Source organism: Penicillium brevicompactum (genome assembly GCF_028827555.1).
Source record: "Penicillium brevicompactum strain IBT 35665 chromosome Unknown utg000003l_segment0_segment0, whole genome shotgun sequence".
In the NCBI taxonomy this organism is placed as follows: domain Eukaryota; kingdom Fungi; phylum Ascomycota; class Eurotiomycetes; order Eurotiales; family Aspergillaceae; genus Penicillium; species Penicillium brevicompactum.
In genome coordinates, this window is record NW_026623206.1 from 3,006,892 (window position 1) to 3,031,102 (window position 24,211).

At 50.4% G+C, this 24,211-nt stretch overlaps 9 protein-coding genes across 9 annotated transcripts; 4 read left to right on the forward strand and 5 right to left on the reverse strand.

Moving 5' to 3' along the window:
- Positions 1-915: 915 nt before the first annotated feature.
- Positions 916-3,162, reverse strand: N7506_005033 (DNA-(apurinic or apyrimidinic site) lyase APN2; the record flags this gene model as incomplete). The annotated part of the gene is made up of 5 exons (XM_056954327.1): positions 916-1,881; positions 1,940-2,718; positions 2,767-2,899; positions 2,953-3,014; positions 3,135-3,162. The coding sequence occupies 5 exons, from the start codon at positions 3,160-3,162 to the stop codon at positions 916-918; spliced, it is 1,968 nt and encodes a 655-aa protein (XP_056813216.1).
- A 266-nt stretch (positions 3,163-3,428) lies between these two features.
- N7506_005034 (cytochrome c oxidase subunit VIa) lies at positions 3,429-4,193 on the forward strand (the record flags this gene model as incomplete). The annotated part of the gene is made up of 5 exons (XM_056954328.1): positions 3,429-3,606; positions 3,673-3,697; positions 3,761-3,920; positions 3,976-3,983; positions 4,148-4,193. The coding sequence occupies 5 exons, from the start codon at positions 3,429-3,431 to the stop codon at positions 4,191-4,193; spliced, it is 417 nt and encodes a 138-aa protein (XP_056813217.1).
- A 2,247-nt stretch (positions 4,194-6,440) lies between these two features.
- On the reverse strand, positions 6,441-7,852 carry N7506_005035 (trans-hexaprenyltranstransferase; the record flags this gene model as incomplete). The annotated part of the gene is made up of 2 exons (XM_056954329.1): positions 6,441-6,602; positions 6,665-7,852. 2 exons carry the CDS (start codon positions 7,850-7,852, stop codon positions 6,441-6,443), a joined length of 1,350 nt encoding a protein of 449 aa, XP_056813218.1.
- A 540-nt stretch (positions 7,853-8,392) lies between these two features.
- On the reverse strand, positions 8,393-10,451 carry N7506_005036 (proteasome regulatory particle lid subunit RPN3; the record flags this gene model as incomplete). Its single annotated transcript, XM_056954330.1, has 3 exons — positions 8,393-8,536; positions 8,601-9,895; positions 9,974-10,451. The coding sequence occupies 3 exons, from the start codon at positions 10,449-10,451 to the stop codon at positions 8,393-8,395; spliced, it is 1,917 nt and encodes a 638-aa protein (XP_056813219.1).
- A 522-nt stretch (positions 10,452-10,973) lies between these two features.
- On the forward strand, positions 10,974-11,822 carry N7506_005037 (uncharacterized protein; the record flags this gene model as incomplete). Its single annotated transcript, XM_056954331.1, has 3 exons — positions 10,974-11,038; positions 11,094-11,459; positions 11,513-11,822. 3 exons carry the CDS (start codon positions 10,974-10,976, stop codon positions 11,820-11,822), a joined length of 741 nt encoding a protein of 246 aa, XP_056813220.1.
- An 830-nt stretch (positions 11,823-12,652) lies between these two features.
- Positions 12,653-16,090, reverse strand: N7506_005038 (putative ubiquitin conjugating enzyme; the record flags this gene model as incomplete). The annotated part of the gene is made up of 2 exons (XM_056954332.1): positions 12,653-15,873; positions 15,928-16,090. The coding sequence occupies 2 exons, from the start codon at positions 16,088-16,090 to the stop codon at positions 12,653-12,655; spliced, it is 3,384 nt and encodes a 1,127-aa protein (XP_056813221.1).
- A 398-nt stretch (positions 16,091-16,488) lies between these two features.
- N7506_005039 (YoaK family protein) lies at positions 16,489-17,244 on the reverse strand (the record flags this gene model as incomplete). Its single annotated transcript, XM_056954333.1, has 1 exon — positions 16,489-17,244. The coding sequence occupies one exon, from the start codon at positions 17,242-17,244 to the stop codon at positions 16,489-16,491; it is 756 nt and encodes a 251-aa protein (XP_056813222.1).
- Positions 17,245-19,874: 2,630 nt separating this feature from the next.
- Positions 19,875-20,222, forward strand: N7506_005040 (uncharacterized protein; the record flags this gene model as incomplete). Its single annotated transcript, XM_056954334.1, has 1 exon — positions 19,875-20,222. One exon carries the CDS (start codon positions 19,875-19,877, stop codon positions 20,220-20,222), a length of 348 nt encoding a protein of 115 aa, XP_056813223.1.
- Positions 20,223-20,898: 676 nt separating this feature from the next.
- N7506_005041 (putative telomere-associated RecQ helicase) lies at positions 20,899-23,053 on the forward strand (the record flags this gene model as incomplete). The annotated part of the gene is made up of 4 exons (XM_056954335.1): positions 20,899-21,288; positions 21,929-21,973; positions 22,284-22,420; positions 22,588-23,053. The coding sequence occupies 4 exons, from the start codon at positions 20,899-20,901 to the stop codon at positions 23,051-23,053; spliced, it is 1,038 nt and encodes a 345-aa protein (XP_056813224.1).
- Positions 23,054-24,211: the final 1,158 nt, after the last annotated feature.

Sequence of the window (24,211 nt, forward strand, 5' to 3'; positions counted from 1 at the left end):
GCTACTGAGACCAATCACGTTCCACGATTTCCATACGGTATCATACTTTACACACTAGTAGGCCATGTGAGGCTCTCAGCAGGACAATGGCAAGCGAGATCAACAGAAAACGAGGCTAGTGAGAGGCACCGACCTATCCCATGAGGGATTACAAGTTCGGTACCGAACCATTTTGGACGATACACCTCACATGATCGAGCAGGAAACAGTTGATCTCGCTCATATTTGCTCACAGGCTAGTCTCCTAAGCAACCAATGATCTTTTCTGGCAGCTTCTGATCTGTGAGCAAGTTTGTAGACAGGATCAACCGAATGTGGGGCACGTGGCGCTGATCTCCCGGTAGGGCTTTTAGCGTGCCGCAACCTTATTCTGCGGTTCCACAGAGACCACCCGCGCAAGTACCCGCGGTGTTACCAAAGCAACTGACCAATGCGAGCTCAGATAATTGCAGCCTCATTATGAAGGAGGATAATTCTGTCCAGCCTGAAGCCTCGCTGTCCTCGCCACACAAAGAAAATTAGCTCGGAGGTTCCATTGTTTATTCAAGCTTGTAGCTTCACTTGACCCACACCAGCATTGACCAACAGGAGCCATTCCGGTGGGCACACACGAGTAGAATCTTGGTGCGAACCATCGTTGAGGGCGTGGAAACCAGCGACCACACCATCGCTAGTACTGGTTAGGTGACGACTACTCTTCAGTGTAGGGGCAATGTGTATGCAAGCAGCCACTCCACGGTTCAGTTTGAGTGGCAGATTCCGCTTGAAGTGGTACGAGTAACTCGGAGAATGTAAAATGTCTTGAAGACTACGATTGACGTGTAGTGGTATGTACAAAGGCTCGATTACATGTAGGTATATTGATAGGTCTTGGCCGATGGTCGGATTCTCCGCAGAGAATGAATGGCCGACATGCTATAGCTGCGATCCCGCCGACGAGTTCCAGTCACTGGCCCAGATGAAAGTAGAACATCGCCATTGCGTGCCTTTCTCCTTTTCTCCGCTAGGCCCCAACGGCCGCGGGCAGATCCAGAACGAGCGTCCGCGATTCATCCCGGGCTTTTTGGTGGTCAAACTGATACATGGCTCTTGGTGCCCATCACACGAGGGGACCGGCTTCTTCGTGAAGAGCTTCGTCCAGTCCTCCTTGCTGACGATCGGGTCGACCACAAATTCATCGTTGGTACATGTACCAGTTTGCGAAGACGGAGCAGATGCACCGTGGTCTTTTTCAACACTCGTAGAGCTCTGAGAACCAGTGGGGGCAACACCGGTCTTGCTTGGTGACGTAGTGGATGCTCCCGGGCTGAAAGATGATACTTGTAGACCCACAGAAGCCGCCGACGATACAACAGATTCTTTATTGTCCACAACCTTCGGTTTGAAAAAGCCCTTCAATGTCTTCTGGCCACTCTGAGAGCTTGCAGAGGATGTTGTTGCGGATGATTTCGATCGCTTCAAGGGCGCGGTAGACGAAGGCTGAGATCGCTTGCGGGGACTGAGTGTGTTGTCCTTTGTGTTGAGAGTGGGAGCCTTTTGTGGCAGATCATGAGGGCTGGAGCATGCCGTGGCGATGGATTGGGACCTCGTGGCTTCAGTCTCGGCTGTAACAGCTAGCGTAGAAGGCTTGTCGACCGGCTTTTGTGGGCCCGGGGTGGGTTTGCGTGAGAACATGTCTTTGATGCTTCTGCGTTTATCGAGATCGAATTCCGGTAGCAGACGCCCTGATGCTGGCAGCATCAATTTGCTTGAATACTCCTGCTGGCGCTCACCATTGTGGAAGGCCCCCGGAGGATTGAGGATATCGCGAATATGAGTCTTAGTTCCGGACTGGTGAACAAAATCTTTGAACACCACGTAGACAGGACAGTGGTCCGAGCCCTGGTTTCAAGTTAGCAAGCTGTCACGGTTCCAGCAAGCAGCGGAGTCGAAGCCATACCATCAATCCTTCTTGGATGTTGGAGTCTGAGAACCAATCCTGCATGTCAACGCTGCATAGCACATAATCGATCCTCGAGCCGAAGTTACCGGGCCGAGCATTGAGCTTCTGATCCCAGCACGTATACATGCCAGCGCGATCGGGATGGAATGATCTGCAGACATCAAAGAGAGCCGGTTTTTCTCGTCCTTCCTCACGCTCCCCGATAACCACGCCATCCAGCAGCAGCTGGTTAAACAACCGCCGAGCGGGACTGGATATGAATTCTTCGTCTGTCATTGCAGTCTTCTTTATGCTCTCGATTCCATGGGCAGTGTCGATGACCTGCTTGGAAATGTTGATATCGCCAGTGACAATCACTCGTTTCCCCATCTGTGTCAAGTTGCGGACGCGAGAATCCAGGGCATTGAGAAAATCCATGCGAAAGCTATCCCGGCTCTCGTCGCGATAAGCCGGACAGTAAACGCCGATGAGAACAAACGCAGGGAATTCGAGGATGACGCAGCGACCTTCAGAGTCAAGAGTTGCCGCATCTATCTTAGCATCGGGTGTCGGGTTTGAGCCATTGCCCTCCTCGTCCTCTGAATCAAGAACGTTGGGGGCAAGATTTGGCCTGGAAAGCTGATCTTCAGTGGGATAGCCTCCAATCTGCTCGTCATCGGGAAGCTCGCAGAACGGCACAGATGAGTTTGGTGGGCAGAGCACCCCGGTGATGCCTTCTTCTGCCCGAATAGGAGCGCATGTCGCATTGCGCGTGTAAATCACCACACCCGAGTAGCCTGGGAGCCATCAGCATTAGTCTGAATGATGCAAGGCTCACAGCTTACCTTTCTTGACTCGTGGGAGACTGAAATAACAGTCCCACCCAGGGACGAGGACCATGTCATCTCGAAGATCTTTGCGTTGAATCTTGGCTTCTTGGAGTACCACGATGTCCGCTTCCAGGATGTCAAACATAGACTTTGATTTCAATCAGAATCGAGCTGCTGTAAGGCACAAGGGCAGACACCTACCTCGAAAGTACGTGTGCCTCTCCATGGCTCATAGGAAAATGGATTTCTTTCGGATGCATTAGCTATGGTCAATTTGAAGCTACGTAGAGTAACCATACCTAATACCATTCACTAAACATTCATCCAGAGGTCAGCATACACTGCAGCCACCAATGCGAATCAACAAGCTCAACGAAGCTTACCATTCCATGTTGTGAGACGGAATCCCATGATTGGAAGCTAAAGTGTCCGGATACGTCTGGCTTGAGCACAGCATCTCCCGCGATATCGAGGATTCGGATATTCGATAGAGCAGCGAGTGTAAGCTCACTGTCGCAGAGTGCCCTGGCGTCGAATCAAGGCGCATACATTTGCCGTTACCATGGCCTGACATCAGATTACGTAATCGGGAAATCACGGGACGCTAAAGACGGTTTGCAGCAAACCCACGACATTCGGACCTCACACCACCAAAGAACCCCTAAGCACCACCCACCATGTTCTCTCAGCGCTTTATCGGTCGTATTTCCCAGCGCGCTTCGCAGCAGATGCGTTCCGCTCCGGTCCGCTCCACTGTGCAGCGCCGCGCCAACAGCACCGGACCTTCCTGGGCCGCCGACAACGAGTTCAACCGTGAGCGGGCCGCTGTCAAGCACCACGCTGCCTCCACCAGTGGTCAGTCACCCAATTGACCCAATTGAAACCCAAGTCAAAGTGTCCGCTAACCCTGATAATATCTAGACCTCTGGCGCAAGCTGTCTATCTAGTGCGTTACTCATGCAGAAGAGCTTCCGATTCGAGACCCACAAAACATACTAATTGATTGCAGCGCCATCGTTCCCTGCCTGATCGGTGGTGGCCTCAACGCCTACAACCTCTGGAACGAGCACTGGGAGCACTGGGACCACATGGCTCCTCTCGAGGAGCGCACCGAGTACCCCTACCAGAACATCCGCTCCAAGAACTTCCCCTGGGGAGACGGCGACAAGGTATGTTCCAAACCCCCGTCAATTTATGATTGTTGCTGACCAATGCCTGAAATAGACCATCTTGTGAGTTTAAACCCGCATTCTTCCCCACCACGCGTCATGCAACACCCAATACCTGCAATCGTCATTGAAACGTTGCTTTGCACCATGATATACCCACGACGCTCTGTCACTTCTTTTCCCGAGACATGCAGGCAGAGATCTTTTGGCTAACTTGCTAATCACAGCTGGAACTCCGACGTCAACTACCACAACAAGGACAAGGCTACCTAAGCCCAGTCTTTTCGCATTCAAGACATTACCTTCAGCCCTACCAGGAACCACTTGTTGAATTGCCGGGTCGGAGTTTCCATGTACATCTATCGCACTGTCGTTCTAGAAGTCAAACACAGCCCTACAACTGGAGTGCTGAAGATCTAGTTGACAGAATGAAGCCAAGCTCGCCCTCACTAAACAGCCAATTATATCTTTTCATTTGTTCGTTGATACGAATTCGCAGCGCTGACTTATATTGAAATGCACATTGGCTTGGACAGTATCCAAGTTGATCTTAACCTCAAACGTTCCGGGGCCGACTCCTCTCTTTTGATTATCAAAGAGGCGAGGAGCCCAGCTGATGTATCCCACGCAATTCTAAGCTGAAGAGCAACGTTTTAGGGGTATGCAAAACGCGAGCAAAACGCCCCCAGCCTGCAATTGTCGCAACCAGATTGGGAGCTTGCCATGCAATACTGGCGGCCCAACCTTTGATAGACTCTTGGAGTGTCAACAGATTTCATGCTGGACAAGCCGTAAACCAGGATTCCACATGCCATGGAATGATCACTCACATACAGGATAGCTATGACGGACACATCAAGAGCTAGCTGTGTGCATAATACCTCTGCATGGAGCTTGGTAGACGAGAGACATAGGTATCTAATGCCTCCCTGGAAGAGCTTAATACTATAACTATATACCCCCAAGCGGGCGACGTGCTTCGGGTCCGCTGAGATCGAAGGATCCCTTGTCGCACCTCAGCCAGCTTTGCGACTTTTCCAGAGAACCTTGGAAGCACCTGGTTTCCGATCGCAAAGGCTCACGAGGTAGACCACCATTCAGTATATGTGTTGTCCAATTCCGCACCGACTCTGTCCAGCCCGACAGCAGTGAGCTAGACGAATGAAGTTGCTCCAAGCTACTTCTATTTTGACCAAGCAGGACGTCGGAGCTTGCACTTGCAGGATTGAACATCACAATTGATCTACATCATCATCTCGAGGTCAGTTACAGAATACGATTACACCAGATCTGGTTTTGAATAATTGTCTATAGGCCCGTAGCTGGGTATTGCCTACTGCGAAGAATGATCATTGAAGCAAGCCGTGCAATATCTTGGGTCAAACAACCCTGGAACTTTCCTCCAGAGGTGATTGAAGCTATCAAACTGGGACCGTAGTCTCATGTCAGCTAACAATCTCTGGACACAGACGAGTCTTGATATTCCTCCCACGAGTCTGCTCATCCCATCCAACAGTGGAGAATGTCCGAGTTGTTCGCCGATGCAAGTCTGGGGCGTTCAGTCCAAATATGCCGTAGCAGGTCAATGACACGGCTCCCTCTAGCACAATCTCCGTGTCTTTGGTACTCCACGGTCATTGCACCCTGAGATCGTCCTCCGCTGCCTCTTAGCCAGTGTAGAGTTCAGGGACGATTCGGAACAGCCAACTTCAACTCGCGAAACATCGAACTGATCTCCTGGCTGCCCTCGCTTCATCTGACCGGGGTATGGAATGGTTGTACTGCCGCTCTTCATGAGTTGACTTGGTAAGATATGTTGGCGAGTCTTCTGCACGTTTTGACAATCGGGGAGGGTTGATCTGACGCGCCGCGCTCGTGGAATTGCTGTTGCCACTTCTCAAGGTGGAAGTTCGGCTTCAACAGGAGATATGCCCGTGACGAATTGCGGCAGCTCACGATAATCGCGAGCTAGGGATGCATCAGTATTGTGGGCGATCTTTGTGATTGGTCATTAGTGTCTCTTGTTCCAGTCTACTTGAGCAGATGCGCATAGTCAGAGTGTAGTCGCGAGGGTGACCGGAGTTCGTCTGTCCTTCCAGGTGTACCTCATACTCTCAAGTTGGCGAAGTGCGTCAGCCGCTGCTTGGCTTGAAGCGTGTGGCTAGCTTTTGAAACCATTCTTCAGTGAGTGGAGGTGGCGCAGGTCTTTTGTAGGTTTGTCTTCACGCAGCTGAACACAGGCTCTTTCCGCTCGTGACTGCTGCCAGGCCGAAGAAAGTAAGTAAGGAAATTGACGACACATATCGAAGGCTGATCTACCGTGGGCGGTTGTCTTGATACCTGGATCCAGATCCCCAGCATGGCCGGCCTCTGTTAGGGTGAAGATTTGATATGTATTCAATCATCTAAGATATCTAAGTATACACAGGCATATAAGAAAGGGAAAAAAACAACGCAGTGACCCGTGTACACATGGGGTCGGCAAGCTGAAAAGCAATATGTTTACATGGGAGGACACTCTTACTTCCTCCGCTTCATTGTCTTCTCACACATCTCAATGAGGCCGGTCTTGGCCTCGCTGTCAGGGAAATCACTGATGGCAGCAATGGCCTTGTCAGCGTAATCCTGAGCCAAGGCACGAGTCTGCTCAACGCCGTTGCTCTGGTGGACGAGTTCACGGGCCTAAAAAAAAAAAACAGTCAGTATCATAGTTCGAACAAATTCCGGATTTCAGTATCACATACCCGTTGCACATCGCCCTCTTGGTTGAACTTACGTCCAACCAGAGGACCAAGCTCCGGGTTGCTCTTCCAAGCGAAAAGCAGCGGCGCGGTCGCCAGACCCAGTTCCAAGTCCGCACCAACAGGCTTGCCCATCTCCGCCTCGGTAACGGTGTAATCCAACATATCATCCACGAGCTGGAAAGCAAGACCCAGGTTACGACCGTAAGCATATGAAGCTTCAATCACCTCCGGCGCGCTGCGGCCCAGAACCGCAGCGGAGCGGCAAGACTTGCTGATCAAACTGGCGGTCTTCAAGTAGGTCTTCTGAAGGTAGTAGTTGAGGGTATCATCGGTGTACACAGGCTTCTTTTCGTCCTGTGCGGTGTTCTTCAGCTGCATGAACTCGCCTTCCACCAAGTTGGCGATCACAGTAGCCATGAGCTCCGTAACCTCGGGATCGCGCAAGCGAGCCAGAGCCACCGAGGCGCGTCCGAGCAAGAAATCACCAGCCAGAACTGCCATCTTGTTTCCAAATGCCAAGTTTGCGGAGCTGTTGGCGCGGCGCGTCACTGCGTTATCGATGACATCGTCGTGCAGAAGCGATGCGGTGTGAATCAACTCGGTGATTTCGGCGAGTCGGCGTTGGGACGGCAGGATGTTGTCGTCTCCAGCAATGTTGTATTCGCTCTCGGCCTTGTGGGACACGAGCGGGTTCATTTCGGGGTTGGCGTCTTCGAGAATTGACGGCGCGCTAAAGGAGGAATCGACGGGACTCGGTTTATCAGAGTAGGTGTGATGCTTGCGCGGGTCCAGAGCTGTGGCCTGGGACATGAGGAGGACCAGCATGGGTCGCATGTGCTTGCCTTCGCTGTGAGTGTAGTATTTGGCGACCTTGTCGAGCGCCGGGTGACCAGAGCCGAGCAATTGACGGATGTTCTTGGAGAGGAACTTGAGCTCTTTTCCCACCATTCTCAATGGATCCACCGAGACACCTGGAGGCGCCTTGGGCATACCCTTGAAGATGGCCTGGGCCGCCGACACGGCGGCTCCGAAGGGTGAGGCATCCCTCCGACGTGTGGGATGGTATTTGCGAGTTTGAAGGGCAATATGCGTCAAACGGAGGTCATCGCGGAGGCATTGGGAGCAGATGGAGGTAGAGGTCGGTCGTGAGAGGATCAGCCCGGTGGCCGAAGCGGTTCGAGCTCCCATGCTCAGTAAAAGAGCTTTTCAGGTATTAACAGATGAGATGAATGAAAAGCGAGAGTCAAAGCATTGGAAACCCTCAGTGTCGATGTGAGGTGTTTGCGGAGTAACAGGACAGAGACACAATCTTGCGGGAAGATTTCGAGCTCTCTCGGGTCGGCACGGACCCGGTGCGACTCCGTAGCCCTGCGGACTGCGCTATACTTCATGTCTTCATGTCTTCGTGTCTTGTTTTCTTCTGTGGTTCTTTGGTTCTTTTTTTTTCTGGTTTGAAACACTCTGGGTAGTCTTTGGCTTTACAAACACATCTACTACAGGCCTGTTACCCCATGCAAGAAATTATTCCAGTATAAGAGACACAGAAACCACGCCGATCAAGCCCAGCGCATTCCCCTACACACCCGAAATAATAAGATCATAATCAAAGCAACATGGCATAATTAACACACAGATATAGAGCCCCCTACGATGTGGTGACCCATGGGGCCGGTGCGGAAGGTGAAAAAAATACTGTATCGATTTATGGAACAACCACACTCCTCCTGTTTAGATGGCATCGAAATCACCACCGGCGTCCTCATCATCAATGTCACCCTCCTGGATCTCCTTGGCAAGCTCACGCTCACGCTCACGAGCCTCTTGAGCACTCTTGAGCTCCAGGCGATGCTGATTCATGGGGAAGCGCATAGCCTAGGTCAGACGTCAGCAAAACAGAACACAAAAGATGGTTCACAGCGAATATCCAATAACATACCTTGACACTCTCATCGTGGAGAGCCAGACAAGCGCGAATGCGCTCGTGGAACGCCTCACCGGGCTCTCGAGTGGCGTAAATATCACCGACCTCCTTGCTCTTCATGAAGCCATGCTCGTGGTCAAGCGTAGCCTCAATGACACCATCGCGAATAGCCTTAGCTACAATATACTCAGCAGACTCCTCGCTGTCGAGACCGAGGCGTAGGCAGATATCCCGCAAAGAGATGCGGGAGTAAGAGAGTGACATCATACGGATGCCTGTCTTGATCACGTTCTGGCGCAAGCGCAGAATGAGGGTGTATGTACCATCCTTGCGGAAAGTTTCACTGTGGGTGTTGACAATGGTAAGGAAACCATCCAAGTCACCAACACTGACTGCTTGAGAAAGCAACAAGTAAGGGTGCATAGCTCGCTCCAGAGCCGGTTGACGGAAAACGGAACGGTCTGGAATATCACCCATCAGCAGCTCAACGACCACCAACAGCTTGTGAGAAGCTTGGTAGAAGCCACGAGCCACGGGGCTAGCGGGAGACTTGCGGGTGGCCCCGATGAGGTGGCTGTGGGCCTCAGTGTACTGCAGCTGGATGGCACGAATGCGGCCGAGGTAGAACATATACCGAGCGATCTGGTTGTTGGATGCAGCGACAGGGAAGGGGTTGTGAGAGATCAGAAGATCGGCCTGGGAGATGTGGGATGTAGACAGGTAGTTGCGAAGCAGCAGTGTCATCACAGTGGCCTGTGTGTCAACGTCCTTCCGGAGCACGGCAGTACGCAGAGCCGCCAGCAATGACTGACGAATGGTGGTAACGGCCGCGGCAGGGGAAGGAGGAAGCGGGGCGATTTGTTCGAAGAAGAGGGAGTAATAGAAGTACACGCGCGCGGCAAGAGAATCCAAGGTGCGACGGTTGAGAGCTCGCAGGCGTTCGATCAAATCTGTTGAGAACTGAGCTCCCTTCTGAATCTCTCGCTGGTCGAACAAGTAAATCTGGACGAGGATCGAGAGATATGCGTCCACCTCGGCAAGAGTCTCCTTGGGTGCAGTCTTCTTCTCGGAGTCAACCTCCATCTGTGAGTTGGCCGGGGCATTTTCGAAAGCGTTCGCTTGGTTGAGTGCCGTCAGAAGGAAGGTAGCCGTGGAGCTCGAAGGAGAGTAGGTCTCCACAATGACCTCCGCGAGGACCTCCGGAGTGAGGTGTTTCCGCATCGAGGATATCGATCGTAGGACACGAAGGGTGAATCTGGGGTCGAAGTGGGCAACGGCTCGCTCGAGCAAGGTGAAATTGGTCTTGATGTCTGAATCCATGAAGAAAAGAGGTCAGGCTCGTTAGAAAATTCCAGGAATTGTTGACCGGGAAAGGAAAGTTGACAAACCTTGAATGGCCTTGGTTGTCGGGTCGACCTCAGGCTCAGCGTTCTCAGCATCGTCTTCCGCACCTTCCATTGTCACATCCTCTCCCTTGTCCTTGCCAGATGATCTGGAACCCTTGGTCGGGGGCACTACAACAGTCATCTTCTCGTTACCTTTGCGGTCCTTGTTGGCGTTGATTGAGGATGTAGGCGCACCTGCCGTGTCCTCTCCCATCTCAACATCTTCAGATCCGTTCACACCGTTCCCGGTTGACTTGGACCCATTGGTGTGCGACTTGTCATCCTCTCCCATCTCGCCGTTTGATGCGCCCTTTGCGTCCTTCTTGGGCTGGGCTTTGGCTTTGTTGGCGGCGGCGCGTGTGGTAGGCGCCTTGTCTTTCGCACCCGAGTTTTGAGAGTCTGAAGGCCCCTTCTCACCGTTAGCAGATGAAGAGGTATCAGATTTGTTGTTTGATCGCAGAGAGCGCCTTTCGGCCGGCATCTTTCTGAAGCTGTTGAGCTCGACTGAGCTTCCAAGCTACCGGAAGAAGTAGGGGGGCGAATGAGCACGGCCTAGAGATATGAAGCAGACAGGCAAACCCAAGAGAGTCAAGCTGTCAAAATCACAGATATGATGAAAGAAAACTGGTGCAGAGGGATGGATGAAGTGGATGGGTGGATGTGATGTCAAGAGATGGGATGAACGGGCGCAAGAGACCAGATGAGTGCTTAGTCACAAGAGCTTACCGGCCTTAACCCGGCAATCGTTTCTGCAGTCGAAGCTACCAGAAAATTGACACGAAAATAATATAGGAAATGAGAAGCTGGTCAGTGGTGAAGAGTTGTGTATAAAAGAACTGGTTTGCTCTTCAGGCAGTCAAACCCATCGTGGTTGCTGATACACAGGCTTCTTCTAAATTGGGTGCCTCAGGTGTCACTACAGCTTGGAGTAAACAGTTGCGCTACAACAAACGCCATCCAACTACACACCTTGACATTTCACAGCGTGAGCACACTTTCAAAGATGACTCTTCTTGATTCCCATTTGGAGCAAATTACACTCTCCTCCAATGCTATTGCAGACTTGCCGTCAGTCCATGTAGAACCCGTTGACCAAGTTGCTACAGCTAACGCAAGCGCTCAGATTTCCTCGCCCTCGCATTTTTACCACGGCCCTCCTAGGCTCTCACGACATTACAGCCTTGATTCGCGACACTGAAGCCCATGAACGAGCGCTTTTCCAGGTCGATCCCGCTGCCAAATCCCATGGCTCACAAAGACGCGCCACTCGACGCGGGACCATGTTCCCCGCCGAGTCTGAACCCGAGTCGATGGCGAGTCGGATCTATTCTGCACGAAACAACCGCAATCAGTCTGCAGTAGCAAGAGTCCTGGGCCATGATATGATGGAAGAGATCAAGCGGTCAGCAGGCACCTCCACACGAGGACCCCGCGGGGAAGTCAACATTGAAGTTCTTCTCCGTGGTGCTGAGATATTGTGCGATGTCTAGTAAGTGGCGCAGAGCAAGCGATGCAGAGGAATTCAGTCTAACCAGATTCAAGCCCTGTCGCTGGAGCACAGCAAAAGATCGCCAATCTTCGCTACCGACATGAAATGATATCGGATTCCATAGCACGCTTGGAAGCAAGAGTCGCAACAAACACCGCAGAGCTAGATCAAATGCGGCGTTCTTATGGAGACGAAGAAGACGAGTTGGAGCCTGCACCTGTGGCACAGCCTGATGTACCAGAGATCAGCGATGAAGACATTGAGCGTGAAATGGCCGAGATTCGAGACCTCGAGCTGAGGAAACGAGGCCTGCAAGAACGGGTCACCGGAATGGAACGAGATCTCGGTGGATTGGTTGGCTGAGCCTTCTATGCAACGTGAATTTGTTTCCATATTGCCAAGCCCTGCTCATCAATGCTCATGGCCCACCTTATTGCTCATCAGAAGTCGCAGTGACCCACGGGCCTCTGTAACCACGGCAAAGGTTTCTCCGATACAAATGATGTCAATCGACACACCCCGTGCTTCGCTCGCGATGATACTCCGTCCAGGACGTTTCAAGGTTCATTCTTGAAGACGACTGGATGCTAGCACATCGACATCCACTTACAACTTGACATCAAGTTGATCGCGCTCCCTGTGATTTTTCTAGCCCCGCTGTGTCAACCCCTTGTGCTCCACCTGGTTTGATAGCCATTCAGGGTGTACAACGTGCACGATGCCAAGGTCGTGACTACAAGCAGCCCTATACCCAGCGATGAGCTTGTCCTTATCCCTACTTTCTCCCGAGATATTCGTCAAGCAAGCGTCCAGTTATGCACCTTCGTACCCAGGCCAAGTTCGAGCATCCAACAGGAGGGCGTAAATGTCATCATACTCCATCCTGTGACGGCCGCGAAGGACTACAGTTGTGAACTATTAGATACAGGTCCTGGCAACAGAACATAAAGCGCTGTCATCTTGAGTCTTCCAAGGCTCTGGCCTAGTGATTTACACGCCAGCTGCCCACCATTTTCACACATTTACTACTTCGTCCGGAGGCATTCCACTACCCACTACGGTCTATATTAGTGCAAAACGAATTTTCAATTACCATTCCGTGATATTATCTATTCCGAGATACTCATTAATGTAATCTCTCTTGAGTAAAGCCAGGCCAACCATAGGCCGTTAAAAAAAGCAGTAGTTTAGGATTACCACGCAATCTGCGCATAATCACTTGAGATCTTCCAGCCATGAGCAAGCGCAACCCGTTTATAAGCTTCCACAGCCTCGCCAACCGAATATTCTTGCCTCGAAGTACGTTGCGACAAGCGCGCGGGTCGGGGCTCCGGGTTTAAGATAGCCATCCTGACCTGCAGCAGCACACTTTCGATGGAGGAAGTTGGCAGCCATCCAGACTGCGTGAGAAGCTCCATGCACATGGCACCTCCACCCGTGACATGGCCGCCGCCTCCCAGGCTGAATTCGAGGAATCGGGGGCGGATCACTCGTACAAAAGGGGGCTCCATGGGGAATTGGGCAGGGAAACGAAGTTCCAAGACGATGCTTTGCATCTTGGCTGCCTTCAGATCTTTCGCCAGGGGAATTTCAGGGTCGAAGGAGTGTAGTTCCACGATCCATTGGTAAACTGTATTGATTAGACTGTGGTCAACGTACCAGCCGAGATCCTGCAGTGGGACCTGCTTCTGGACTTTGAGAACTGTGTTCAGATGCTGTTGAAGGGCTTTTGTGGCTATGGTAGTTGCATATTGGGGAGGGGAGAGTCTGGGTAAGGTGCTTTCTAGCAAGGTCCCAGGAAGGAAGTCGGTCTTCAAGTCGGCGTTGTCAATAGGTTTTGTTGGAAGTGGGGTCTCAGTTTGAGGGAGTTCATCATCGGATAGCAAGATGTTGATATCTTCCTCGTCAGTTTTGACACTCATGTCCTCGTCATTGTCAGATAATCCCTCGCCTTCGATGGAAAGTTTACGTCTCTTGGGAGATGACAGAAGTTTCCCCATCCACGAATTGGATGTGGCATTGGCACTGGCACGGAGGTCTTGTCCTCGTTTGCCTGTAAGTACCAAGATAGGGATTTCGATTGGACCTCCATGAGGACCGCAGGCAAGGCGAGTTTGATCTTGTTTGTACATCAGGCCTTTGCTTGGTGACTTGGTGCGGGGTGACCCCAACCAGTCCATCACAGCAAGCTTGGGACTCGCGGCTTTCACAAAGAGATACCGTGGTTGAACCCAGTCCAGATGCTGCACAACATAGTGTGGGTGGCTGCTTACGAAGTCTTCGGGTGAATTGACGACTTCGTTCAGTGACATCACCGATGCGATGACTAGACGGTTTGGAGGCAGGGAGAGATATCCATGTCTAGAAACGTATCCTATCGAAACATCGAATTGTCTCGACATGTACACGCCATGACCACTTGCACGACCATGCACGACCCGTTTAAAATGAAGACCTTCACGCAGAATACTGTGCCAGTTAGATGTCGGGCTTCCATGCCATGCGAATAGGGTGGGATGGTTGGGGTTCTTTGCCAATGAGACAGAGTTGACGGCATCTGTAAAGCGCTGCTCTTTGTCGGCCGCGCCCTGAACAAGGCGAAATTGAACCCATCCGTTCATTCCAGTCACTTGATAAGATGGATCCTGATTGTCTTGGCTGATGTAAGATCTGTTGGAGGCAACGACCCAGCGTAAAAGGTTCAATGCGGCGGGAGAGAGAACTTGTTTCCAGTTCGAGAGGGAGTTGTTGTTTCCATTGTTTTTGTTGATATAAGAGTGCATTGTCTGGACATCTGGAATTGTACCGAGGAGAGCCAACATCATGCTGCGCTTTTGAATTGGCTCCAAGTCGTCCAGGTCTGTGTCATAGATCGCAAACTTCACCTTGATGTAATCACTTGGGAGGCCTTCCTGCCCCAATTGTCGACCTTCACAGATCGGACGTGAGAGATCCATGTGACCAGATGTTTCACTCACGTGCTCAACACGGCAATGCCACTGTTTCATTTCTGCATTGCCATGGATGCTTGTATCAGCGAGAATAACAATCCAGTCACCAGCTCGGAGAATATTATGCACATCCGTCCGCATATCGAGCTTGGCGGGATTGAAATCCCCATCACAAAGCTTTGCATTCTCTGGCGCAGGCTGAGATAACTTTGCTGGCACTCGAAGCCGAAGACCCTCCGGAAGATCTCCAATATCGCCTGAGATGGCCCCGTAGCATGCAAGGCTGATCAAAAGCTCAACAACGAGGGGCTGTGAGCGAATCTCGTATTCAAGACTTGGCCCCATGGCAAGTGCCATGTACTGGTACAAACAAAGGCCACTGGAGCAGACGTACGGCTTTATTGCTTCAAATGTATCATTTGTTTTGCAGTGGCAGACCAAGCAAAATTCCGTACATTTCACAAAATGTCGAAGAGTGAATTGCATGGCTGACAGAGGGAAAGATATCTCGTCAATTTTGCGGTCCATATCGGCCACATGATCTGCTGCAAGAAACTTGGGTCTTGAGGCCGCCCAATTATCTGGCTGCTGATAAGGCTCTAAATTCAAATCAGAGCCACCGTGAGTTTTTCCTTGATTGGTGTGGAAGAGAAGCTCCGCTCCCGTCCATGAAAGGCAATGCTCTAGGCGAATTTTGAGAATTCCCAGGAAGCGTTCCTCAAGAAGTGAGTTCAATGATGTCCCGATGAAGAGTGGTCGTAAGGTTCCCATCGCGTTGTCTGGAAAGATGTGCTCTTCCTCCGTCTGGGAATTTTGTATGCCCTGAAAGACAGACATGGCCTGCTGCAGAGATGGTTTGTAGGAATTACAGAGACCAACGTGCATCTGAACGAAGGTCTTCCTTGTATCGCGATCCAACTGCACCATTCTCTGCAGATCCATGTAGTTCGGCGTGTAGCGAATTAGCAGCACCACGTATTCTGAGGGCTTGACGTTCCAGGTATGCATGGCTTCATCGGAGATGGCGAGCTTGGAGATGCGGCATGACATTGTCACAATGAAGTTTCCAGTCTCCGAGCCCAGGTATCCCACTCTAAACCCAGCTCTTTTGGCCAGACCCAAATCACGGCGAATGTAGGCCCGTAGCTGAGCATCGCTTTGAGCGAATATCGACAGGTCTTCTTCCTCATCAGACTCCCACTCTTGATTGTTAGTCTCAGTACTGCTGACTGATTCACGTTCATTAAAATCAGACTCGCTCTCATCCCCGGAAACTATGGGTGCGGAGTCAGAGTTGGTCATGGAATCGGTGATGATTCTCGCCAACGTGCTCAGCATTTCATCCACTGTGAATCCCACGAGTAGAGCTACTGAATTTTCAAGAAGCTTATTGACTGTTGGTGGGCAGTTCTCGGAGGTTGCGAAGACGAGATAAGTGTGATTTTTGAGATAATCATGGGAGTCTGTTTCCATGATCAGTATAGCTTCTCATGATGAGGATTCCCAGCATCTATCACCTGACACAATAGCCTGAAGATCAATATGAACTTCGGTGACGGGGTCAATGAAGTCAAATGAGATTGATCCATCATACTCCCCTGCCCTGATGTTGGAGAGGCAGGGAAAGCGGTCAGCGGCCGCTGCCTGATCAAGATCTCGCAAGAAGTCTTGGCGCGGCATGTTGGATATAGGGCGATACTTGAATAGAGCTTTGAAAGAGAGTGAAAAACAAATGCCCGTAAGAAGTCGACCCCGAAGAAGGGAGAGGTAGGGAAGTAAGGAAGTAGAGAGTGGAGAAGTGGAGGCGGAAAACGGCTGCGGGTAGACGCCCCACTTTGGTAAGCCACCCTTGGAACCTTCGATCCACAACTTTACCACCTCACTCATGCTCTTTCAGTTTGGGTACAGGTTCGAAGGATGCTTTGTTTCTATTTCCAAGTACTTTGAAGCTTCCTGGCTTGAATCGTGTACGGTCCGCCAGTTGAACGTCTTGTACAGATCATCCATGGATGTGGACTGCATCTATATCTAACCGTCCGAAATAGGTGGATGTCTTTCATTCCTTTGTCCTCGAATTCTTAAGCTTTCAAGCTCTCTATCACCATCGGCCTGTTAAACAAGAATCCCATGGTGACTATGGATTTCCCAACAGCACACAACAAAATAGGAAATGTCGAGCTGACTTCACGCTGAGCAAAGGCGCCGGCAAAGCAACCGGCAGTCAGCATCACCAGGAACATGACTCGGCGGTTACGCAATCGATTCTTCAATCTGCCCAAGTTGGGATCCACAACCACATCAACAAACGCAGCTGTTGCCATGGCCGTGGTGATCTCAGTGATCTTCAATGAACGGCTCATAGCCACTTGACCTCCCGACGAGAATGCCAGAAGGGCGATAACAGCCATGGCCGTGGGGCCGTCCCTTTGAATTGGGAATGAGTACTGAATGGCAACTGCCGCAAAGACCAAAGACGTCTGGACAAGGTTGCTGATGAGAAGCCAAATCCGCCGTCGGACACCAACATAGTTCCCGAGTTGTCCCATGGTGAAACCACCTGCCACAAAGAGACTGAGACTGACCCCGATGTTTGGAAAGCTGTACGCATTGTTCGTGAGTCCTGCAACACCGATGGCTAGAAACAATGTATTTCCAGTCTGGTTCGATGCGAAGCAACTATAATCGGGCCAAGCAGCGGCATCTTGGATACCGGTTGCAAAGGAGAGAAGCAAAAGCTCACATTCAAGGAGGAGATCTTCACGAATCTCTTCTGTGAGGAATTGACGCAATTTTGATTGGCCACATCGTTCAGTCAGTGGCAGAGAGTCTGCCATGTGGATATTACTTTGGTCACTGTTAGTGTCTTTTCTTTCAACCCTTCCATGTCGAGTATTAGGATGGAGTCAAACCTTGGTATTCCACAACAATTCTAAATTTTTGGGTAATAGGACAAGGTTCCACGGGCTAGGTAATGAACTGTCACTCTCAAGGGTCTTCTCGGGCAATTGAAAGATCCCTGGACTAGTATCGGAATATTCGCAGAGCAGTAGCCAAGAGATGGAGCCGGTCAGGTATCACCGTTCCACCTGTGCAAGATTGAACTATCAAAGTAAACTGACCATATCCAAAGCTGCTGTTGCATTTTACGCTTGATTTATACGACATGTATGGCTTATGAATTAGATCATTACAACAAGGTAATTCCAAGGTTCTTCAGCATTCCATGCTGACGTTGTGCTATCATTCCGCCAAGAGATGTGGAATTTCGAAGTCATCATTCGAGATAGATCGACCACGAGTCAAGTACGGTGTTAAAATCGGCATGTGAGATCTGACCTTCAGTGAATTGATGATAAAATCTGAGGACCTATCATGCACTCAAAGACCCGTGGACTGATTTGTTTGTTCATCTCTTCTCGATATTTTTGATATCTCTATGAAGCGACATGGAGACATTCGATTGCGGAGGCACTGGCATCACAACTAGCAAGAATAAAATGGAAGCAGCGAGTGTTCTCAACATAAATTCATCAAAGCTCATCGAATAGTTACAGGCTTGTGGGCTTATCTTCGGGGACACATATACAGTGCCAAGCAAGGGCATCTTCCACTCTAAGAATCCTCTCCCTTCTCCCTTTGATTATCGGACAGAACCTTACATTGCAAAGACTTGCCAGTTATCTGTTGCTTAATTTCATGGCAAATTATTCACACCGGGGCTACTCTTGTTACATCAAGTTTCATTAACGGGTCAACCATATATTCTTTGAATGACCTAATTTAGTTTCGGATGGCACGACCTGTAGTTTCAGATCAGCCAGCCAACCCCTTCAGCATCACAGTCGATCATGCAGCTCCACTTAGCTGTGCGGACATCTATGTAGAAATTGAGAGAAGGGATCGACCGGTATGAGAAAAAAAAAAAAGAACTATGTCTCTTTGGTTCTCTGTGCTGAACGAGAGTTCATCGAGAAATCCCATGTCCTCCTTGCCATAAACTTTGACTTAACAAGTGTGCTATCCCCAAGTGACCCGGCCGAGTAGGCCCTACCACAGGCTCGGACATGCACCAGAAGACTCTCCAGCTGAACGTTTCGAAACAGGAAACATGATGGGAGATGGAAGAAAAGGACCTTGCAGCCCTAGCATGTGTCACCAGGGCACCCAGACACAAAGCCTCTCGCTGAGAAAACTTCTAAGAGAGAGACATGACCGGTCTTCAACTTTCCATAAGGAGAATGGATGTGATGATGGGTCATCTTTCTTCAAGCAGACCTATCACACACCATTTACGGCACATGAATTAATGTTGATGCTCAACAATATCTCGGCCTCGCGTTTTAAGCCTCGCCGCACTTTGCCTGTTTCTCTGTGAGCACCAAAAGAAAAGAAATTGATAAAAGTCGGCAAAAAGCCCACCACCCTTTTGCAACCATCACATTGATTGTATCTCGGTGAGCTTGCGTGGCAGAAAACCGAGGAAGACGTGTGTGGCATGATCAGCAACGTGAAGACTGCGGCAGGCTACTTCATCAACGTCACCCGTGGCTCAAGACGATTCGAGCCCACTTTGCTGAGCTGAATCATTGAAGCAGATTGATCTCATGAACTCACCACATTTCGTTCCTATCGTCAAGAGCTGGTGCAAACAAAACGACGGTGAATCAGCTACAAGATTTCTTCGGCAGTGAAAAGAGCGCTCATAAACTCAAACAAACGAAGATTCCGGATCTGTTTCGCTTTCTACCATCAAGACCTGACTACAAAAACTGAGCGAAGATTCGAGTTCCTCCTCATTGTCTTCATTGGCCCAACATCGCCTATTAATAGCGTCCACAACTCACCCGAAGTGGAACTTGATGCAGTTACTCAAAAGATGTGAGAGACTCAAATGACTTCAATTCTCTTCCTGCTGACTTGCTTCGTGAGCACGCAATATCACTCGGGCCATCAGATCTCAGCAAACACTGTCAGCTCACGTTTCTAGGCCTCTATCTCGATGCCATATCCGCAATCAGAGCCTGGAAGGTATTCGAACCATTTCCCTTCAACGACGCTCAAAATGGACACCAAAAACTCGATCAAATACAAAATGGCCCTGGGCATTGTTCGACATACCAACAAAAACATCCAAGGTCATAACTCATGAATCGCCGCTCCCCGTGGGCTTTTAATTCTCTTACTACAACACAAGTGAGGGTGCCAGAGCCCTCTCCCATCCTGACAAATCTTCCAGCTAATTACCACAGGTGATCTGAATCCGAGAGAGAGCGCTCAGGTCAAACTCTCCCAGCAGATGAGAAAGCCTGAGACCAATGAAGCCCTTCCTCGGTGCTGTCTCCGAGCTGTTATCCTCACCGCGCTGACGAAGATAAATTCAGATAATGACAGCAGACCCAAGATCCTCTCAAAAATGTGTTCAACTAACTCCCTCACTGCACATTTAGTCCAAGGTCTACTCACGATGCCATGGGAGCTTCCCCAAAACATGCACACCATGCCTCAATCTTCCTCGCTACGAGAGAAGAGATTGAATCCTGAAGAAGACGACATCGGGGTCTCATTGTCAAAAGGTTCAACTCAAACTTGCTCTTACAGTGATCTCTGCCCTAACACTAGCCTTGGGGCAGTTGCTAGCATGATGCCTCTTCCCTTGGCACATCTAGCGGGCGACATCACGAATTTCGATGGTATCGGTGGTTCCTGTTTCGAGACCTCTACCAACGATGGGCATTCGGATTCTAAATACTCGATCTCTGCCACGTTCTACACAAGTATTCTGTGCCGGCTGGGTCTCATGGACGACTGTTGAACGAAAATTACCACATCCGGGTATCAATATGAGCAAGGGACAGATGCGACATTGCCACAAATGAGATTGAAAAGGGCGTTGAAATTTTGATCGAAAAATGCAGGGTAACCTCTAAATTTGCTACATTCACAGGCAACCTGGACCATCAGCTTGTCGATGGCTATGCAATCATGGGCCAAACCACCACACACCGGTCAATGAACCAAAATGCTAAACAGCTCGGTACTTTCTTCAATTTGAAATTCAAAGTCTGCCGCTCCAAAGCCAAGAAATACCGCAACGTCTTGGCTAACCCAAAATACGTTCACATTATCCATTTATGGTGGACTGCTGAGCTGAAAAGACGACTTGCCGAAAGAGTGGTTTCGCACAAAGCATATGGTTCTCAAACGGCACATCAGAGCTGTTTAACAGCAAGCAACCAGTTGAGGTTGAAAGAGCTTATAAAAACCATGGCTCTATTAGTGGTGGCATTTTCCAAATGACCCCACTCGACGCTTTTACAACTCTGAAGATTGTCCATGTCGAGTCTGCCGAAACCGACTCCGCTTCAAAGTCAGAAAGAATACTTCCTCGGTCATGTCTCGGGGATGAGTGACTATAAGACCCCTTTGGCTCTAATGCATCATTGCCTAACATGTGGTTGCTCTTTGACCCCATCATGATTCAAACTTGAATGAAAGAATGGCCAATCTTGACGAACTCTGCTAAGCAAAGCATCTCTCACAGATCGTGCACCAAGTTCTGGTCGATCAAGGCAGTCGATGCTAGCTGCATCTTTGTCATTGCGTCTCTCGCAGGTCTCTTTTACCAAACAAACCTTTTCCTCCTCAATCACCTGCCGTTTGAGAAGCAAACGATCAAATTTGGGCTGCGCGCTGGGATTGAGGCCCGCTTTCCCACTCTTGTTTGCTGTGGTGTTGGCCGTCCCTCTCAGGCACACCACTCCGTCAATGGACAACCCGCTCGCCGAGGCTCTTTTGTTGCACTCAATGAACTCCCGGGGCCTTCGGGATCGGTTCTACGCAACACAGCCCGTGACACCCGCGAAATTATGCGTCCGGGGGTAAGTCACACGTCTCTCACGGCGGCCCTTGCTTGCCTTCCCGATGTCGCATATTTTGCTTCAGCGGTCTATCTGTCGTGCTGCGTGAATGGACCTTTTTAAAGTGCCGGGATGGCACTTGAATTGAGTCGCCATTGGAGATTCCCACGTCCATCCATCCATCCTATGCAAGCCACTTAGCTTGCTGGAACACGAGTCGGGGGATTACCGATTCTTGCGTGATGTCATCAACTACGAACGCTTATCACTTCTCTGCAATCACGCATGGGCTCTCCAAGAGGGACCTGAATCTACATCATCTTGTGAGTCCACCCTATGATATTTGCTGTCATGTCTTTTTCTAATCCGATTGAAGTGAGCCCTCGGTGAAGAAAAACTGAGTTCTATTCAAAAGCGAACTAAAAAAACTTTGGTACGTCATGATCTTTTCAATCATCTTACTTTCTCTCTTCTCTTCTTTTCCCGTCTGTCTTTTGCTTTGCAACCTAAATCTACAGTTTCATAGCGAGTTCGGCTTTTTCTTCTGAAACCAGCTTGTTATCACTATGCCTGATATGTCTTTTCTTAGGCTCTAGGAGTTCTCTCAACAACGCTCTCAAAGAAACGGAGACGCGAGTACCTTGCTATAACCAACCTACAGTCTCCGGATGGAGCTGATATTGGTGGCCCTGAACGTGTGCAGATGGTACACTCCCGAGGCCCCTGTTCTCTCCGATACAAATGATGGGCCATGTTGGACCTCAACCTGCCTGAAGATTCCGTTGCAAGAGGCTCTCTCAACCAGTCTCCCTCGAGACAGGCAATCACAAGATGCATTGATGCTTGGCATCCCGTCTGTTCATCACTTTCCTTGAGTTTCGATTATCTTCGCCATGTGCTACGATGGCATATCAGAGGTGGACATCCTCTTGATCGACCGATTTATTTCCGCGGCGAGAAATGAAGACCATCTTTATTTTTTCTGCGGGAATTGGTTTTCACCCTACATTGTGAAGTCCTCTGGCCTATCAGCGAGATTCACTCAGTCAGACTCCATTGAAGCAATCTTCCGGCCTACGGATGATGCTGTTCATGATAAGCCCACTGAACCCAAGCAGCTCTTGATGACGACGGATAATCCCGATGACGATATGTCTGCGCGCCGGAGAAGCGTTTTGACGCATGATTGAGAATCAGCCTCTGGATCCTCTTTGGGACGTCATGTGCTCGCTCAAAAGCTGAGCGCTTTTTCTGGGGTATCAACGCAATAGATCCCATGGGTTGTCATGGGCTTTGACATTCGCTCGCTGCCAGCATAAGTTGCGAGCGTGCTTCAATTGTGCAATGGGAGCTGCAACTATCCCTGTCTCCGATATGGCCAGCTCAAGCACTGGAGCTTTTGATCCTGTTCCAGAAGGCTACTTCCAAATGGTGGACTCCCAAGTCGAGTGCCACGCAAACAATCAAACTGATTCAATCGGGCGGCGATATGAATCTCTCGATTTTTGGTCTACCCGGCCTCGTCTCGGGGTTATCATCTACCATCCGCGCTGGGCCTGCTTTCCGATTTGCTGCGGCACGTACCGAGCTCAGCGCCCTGCCGTCTCGCTCTCTGCAGGCCTACATGGACCTTGACCGCGTGCGCCGCCATATCCGACCCTGGCAGGAGGTTATCATGGCCATCATTCGCACCCATGTGCATGATGAACCTGGACCCCGCTTTCTTTTCACCCCACCCCAGTACCATTGTCTCCTCGCGCTCTGGGCCGCGGCAGAAGCTTGGTAAAGGCCTTCGACAGGACAGAGAAATGGGGGCTCGCGGCGTACCCTCACACCGTTTCAGGAGCGAGGACCGTCGAGATTCAGGAGGTCAGCCTGATCCATGGCATTGATCTACACATCTGTGGCGAATATCACTTTCCAGGCAGAGATACAATACTCTTTGTATCTGGTCAATACCACGAATGCTGCTTTGCATTCCACTGTTTGCTTTGCTCTTGGACTACCATTCCCCCAGCCATCGGGACTGCATGTCTGAGTTTAAGGGGCATTGTGGTTTCTTGCCTCTGACATTCATATTCATATTCCTATTCTCCCTACTTTCTTTCAATCAATGCCGGAATTGCACGTCTCATCTAAGTGGCGGACGCTGGCACCTTCCATCTCTTGTCCGGCCCTCTCTCTTCGGACGCATGTCACGGAGAGAGATTAGAGTATCAAGCACAACACCGGATTTACGCAGAGTAAGTTACCCCATGAACATGCTGAAATCAAATTTGAATGGCTGCTAACATGGTTCGTGTAGTCAATACATTGCGGAACGTGCAAAGTCTGCCCAGGTCATCATCGTCGTCATCATCATCACCGTGTCTTCGAGAAATACAGAGACCTGTTGTTGCGGCAAAACGCATGACTCAACTGGAGCCTGTTATATAACACAACGTCGAGGGTGTCGAGAATCACATTATCCGGCGCCGGCATACAGGAAGTGCCTTTTCGTGACTCACGCAGGGAAAATGGTTCCCATCAACTGGATCTACATCTATAGGATCTCCAGGTATAAGCGGCCAGCAAGAATCTAACGAACAAGGAGCTAGCGGAGCGATGGCCACACGACTTTGATAGCAACGGCAACGTAAGGTCTAGCAAGGCTTAACTGGGCAAATATCCAGCTCCGCTGGTATGGGCCCATGGGCTCCAAACTCCACTCCCTCAGTGCCAGCGGTCACGCCTACTCCCACTGGCCGGAACTCCAGCGCTCTGAGCTCTACTCCCACTCCGACCTCTGCCCCCTCTGGCCCAACCCAGCTTCAGAACGCTTATCTGTCTCTTCGGGTTACTATAGATGACCTTCTGCGATGGAGAAAACGCCACGCAAGGCGCTGCTGGGTTTGTGGGCTGATCTGGGCCACCAGTGACTTCAATGTAGCGCAAGAGCGATGCC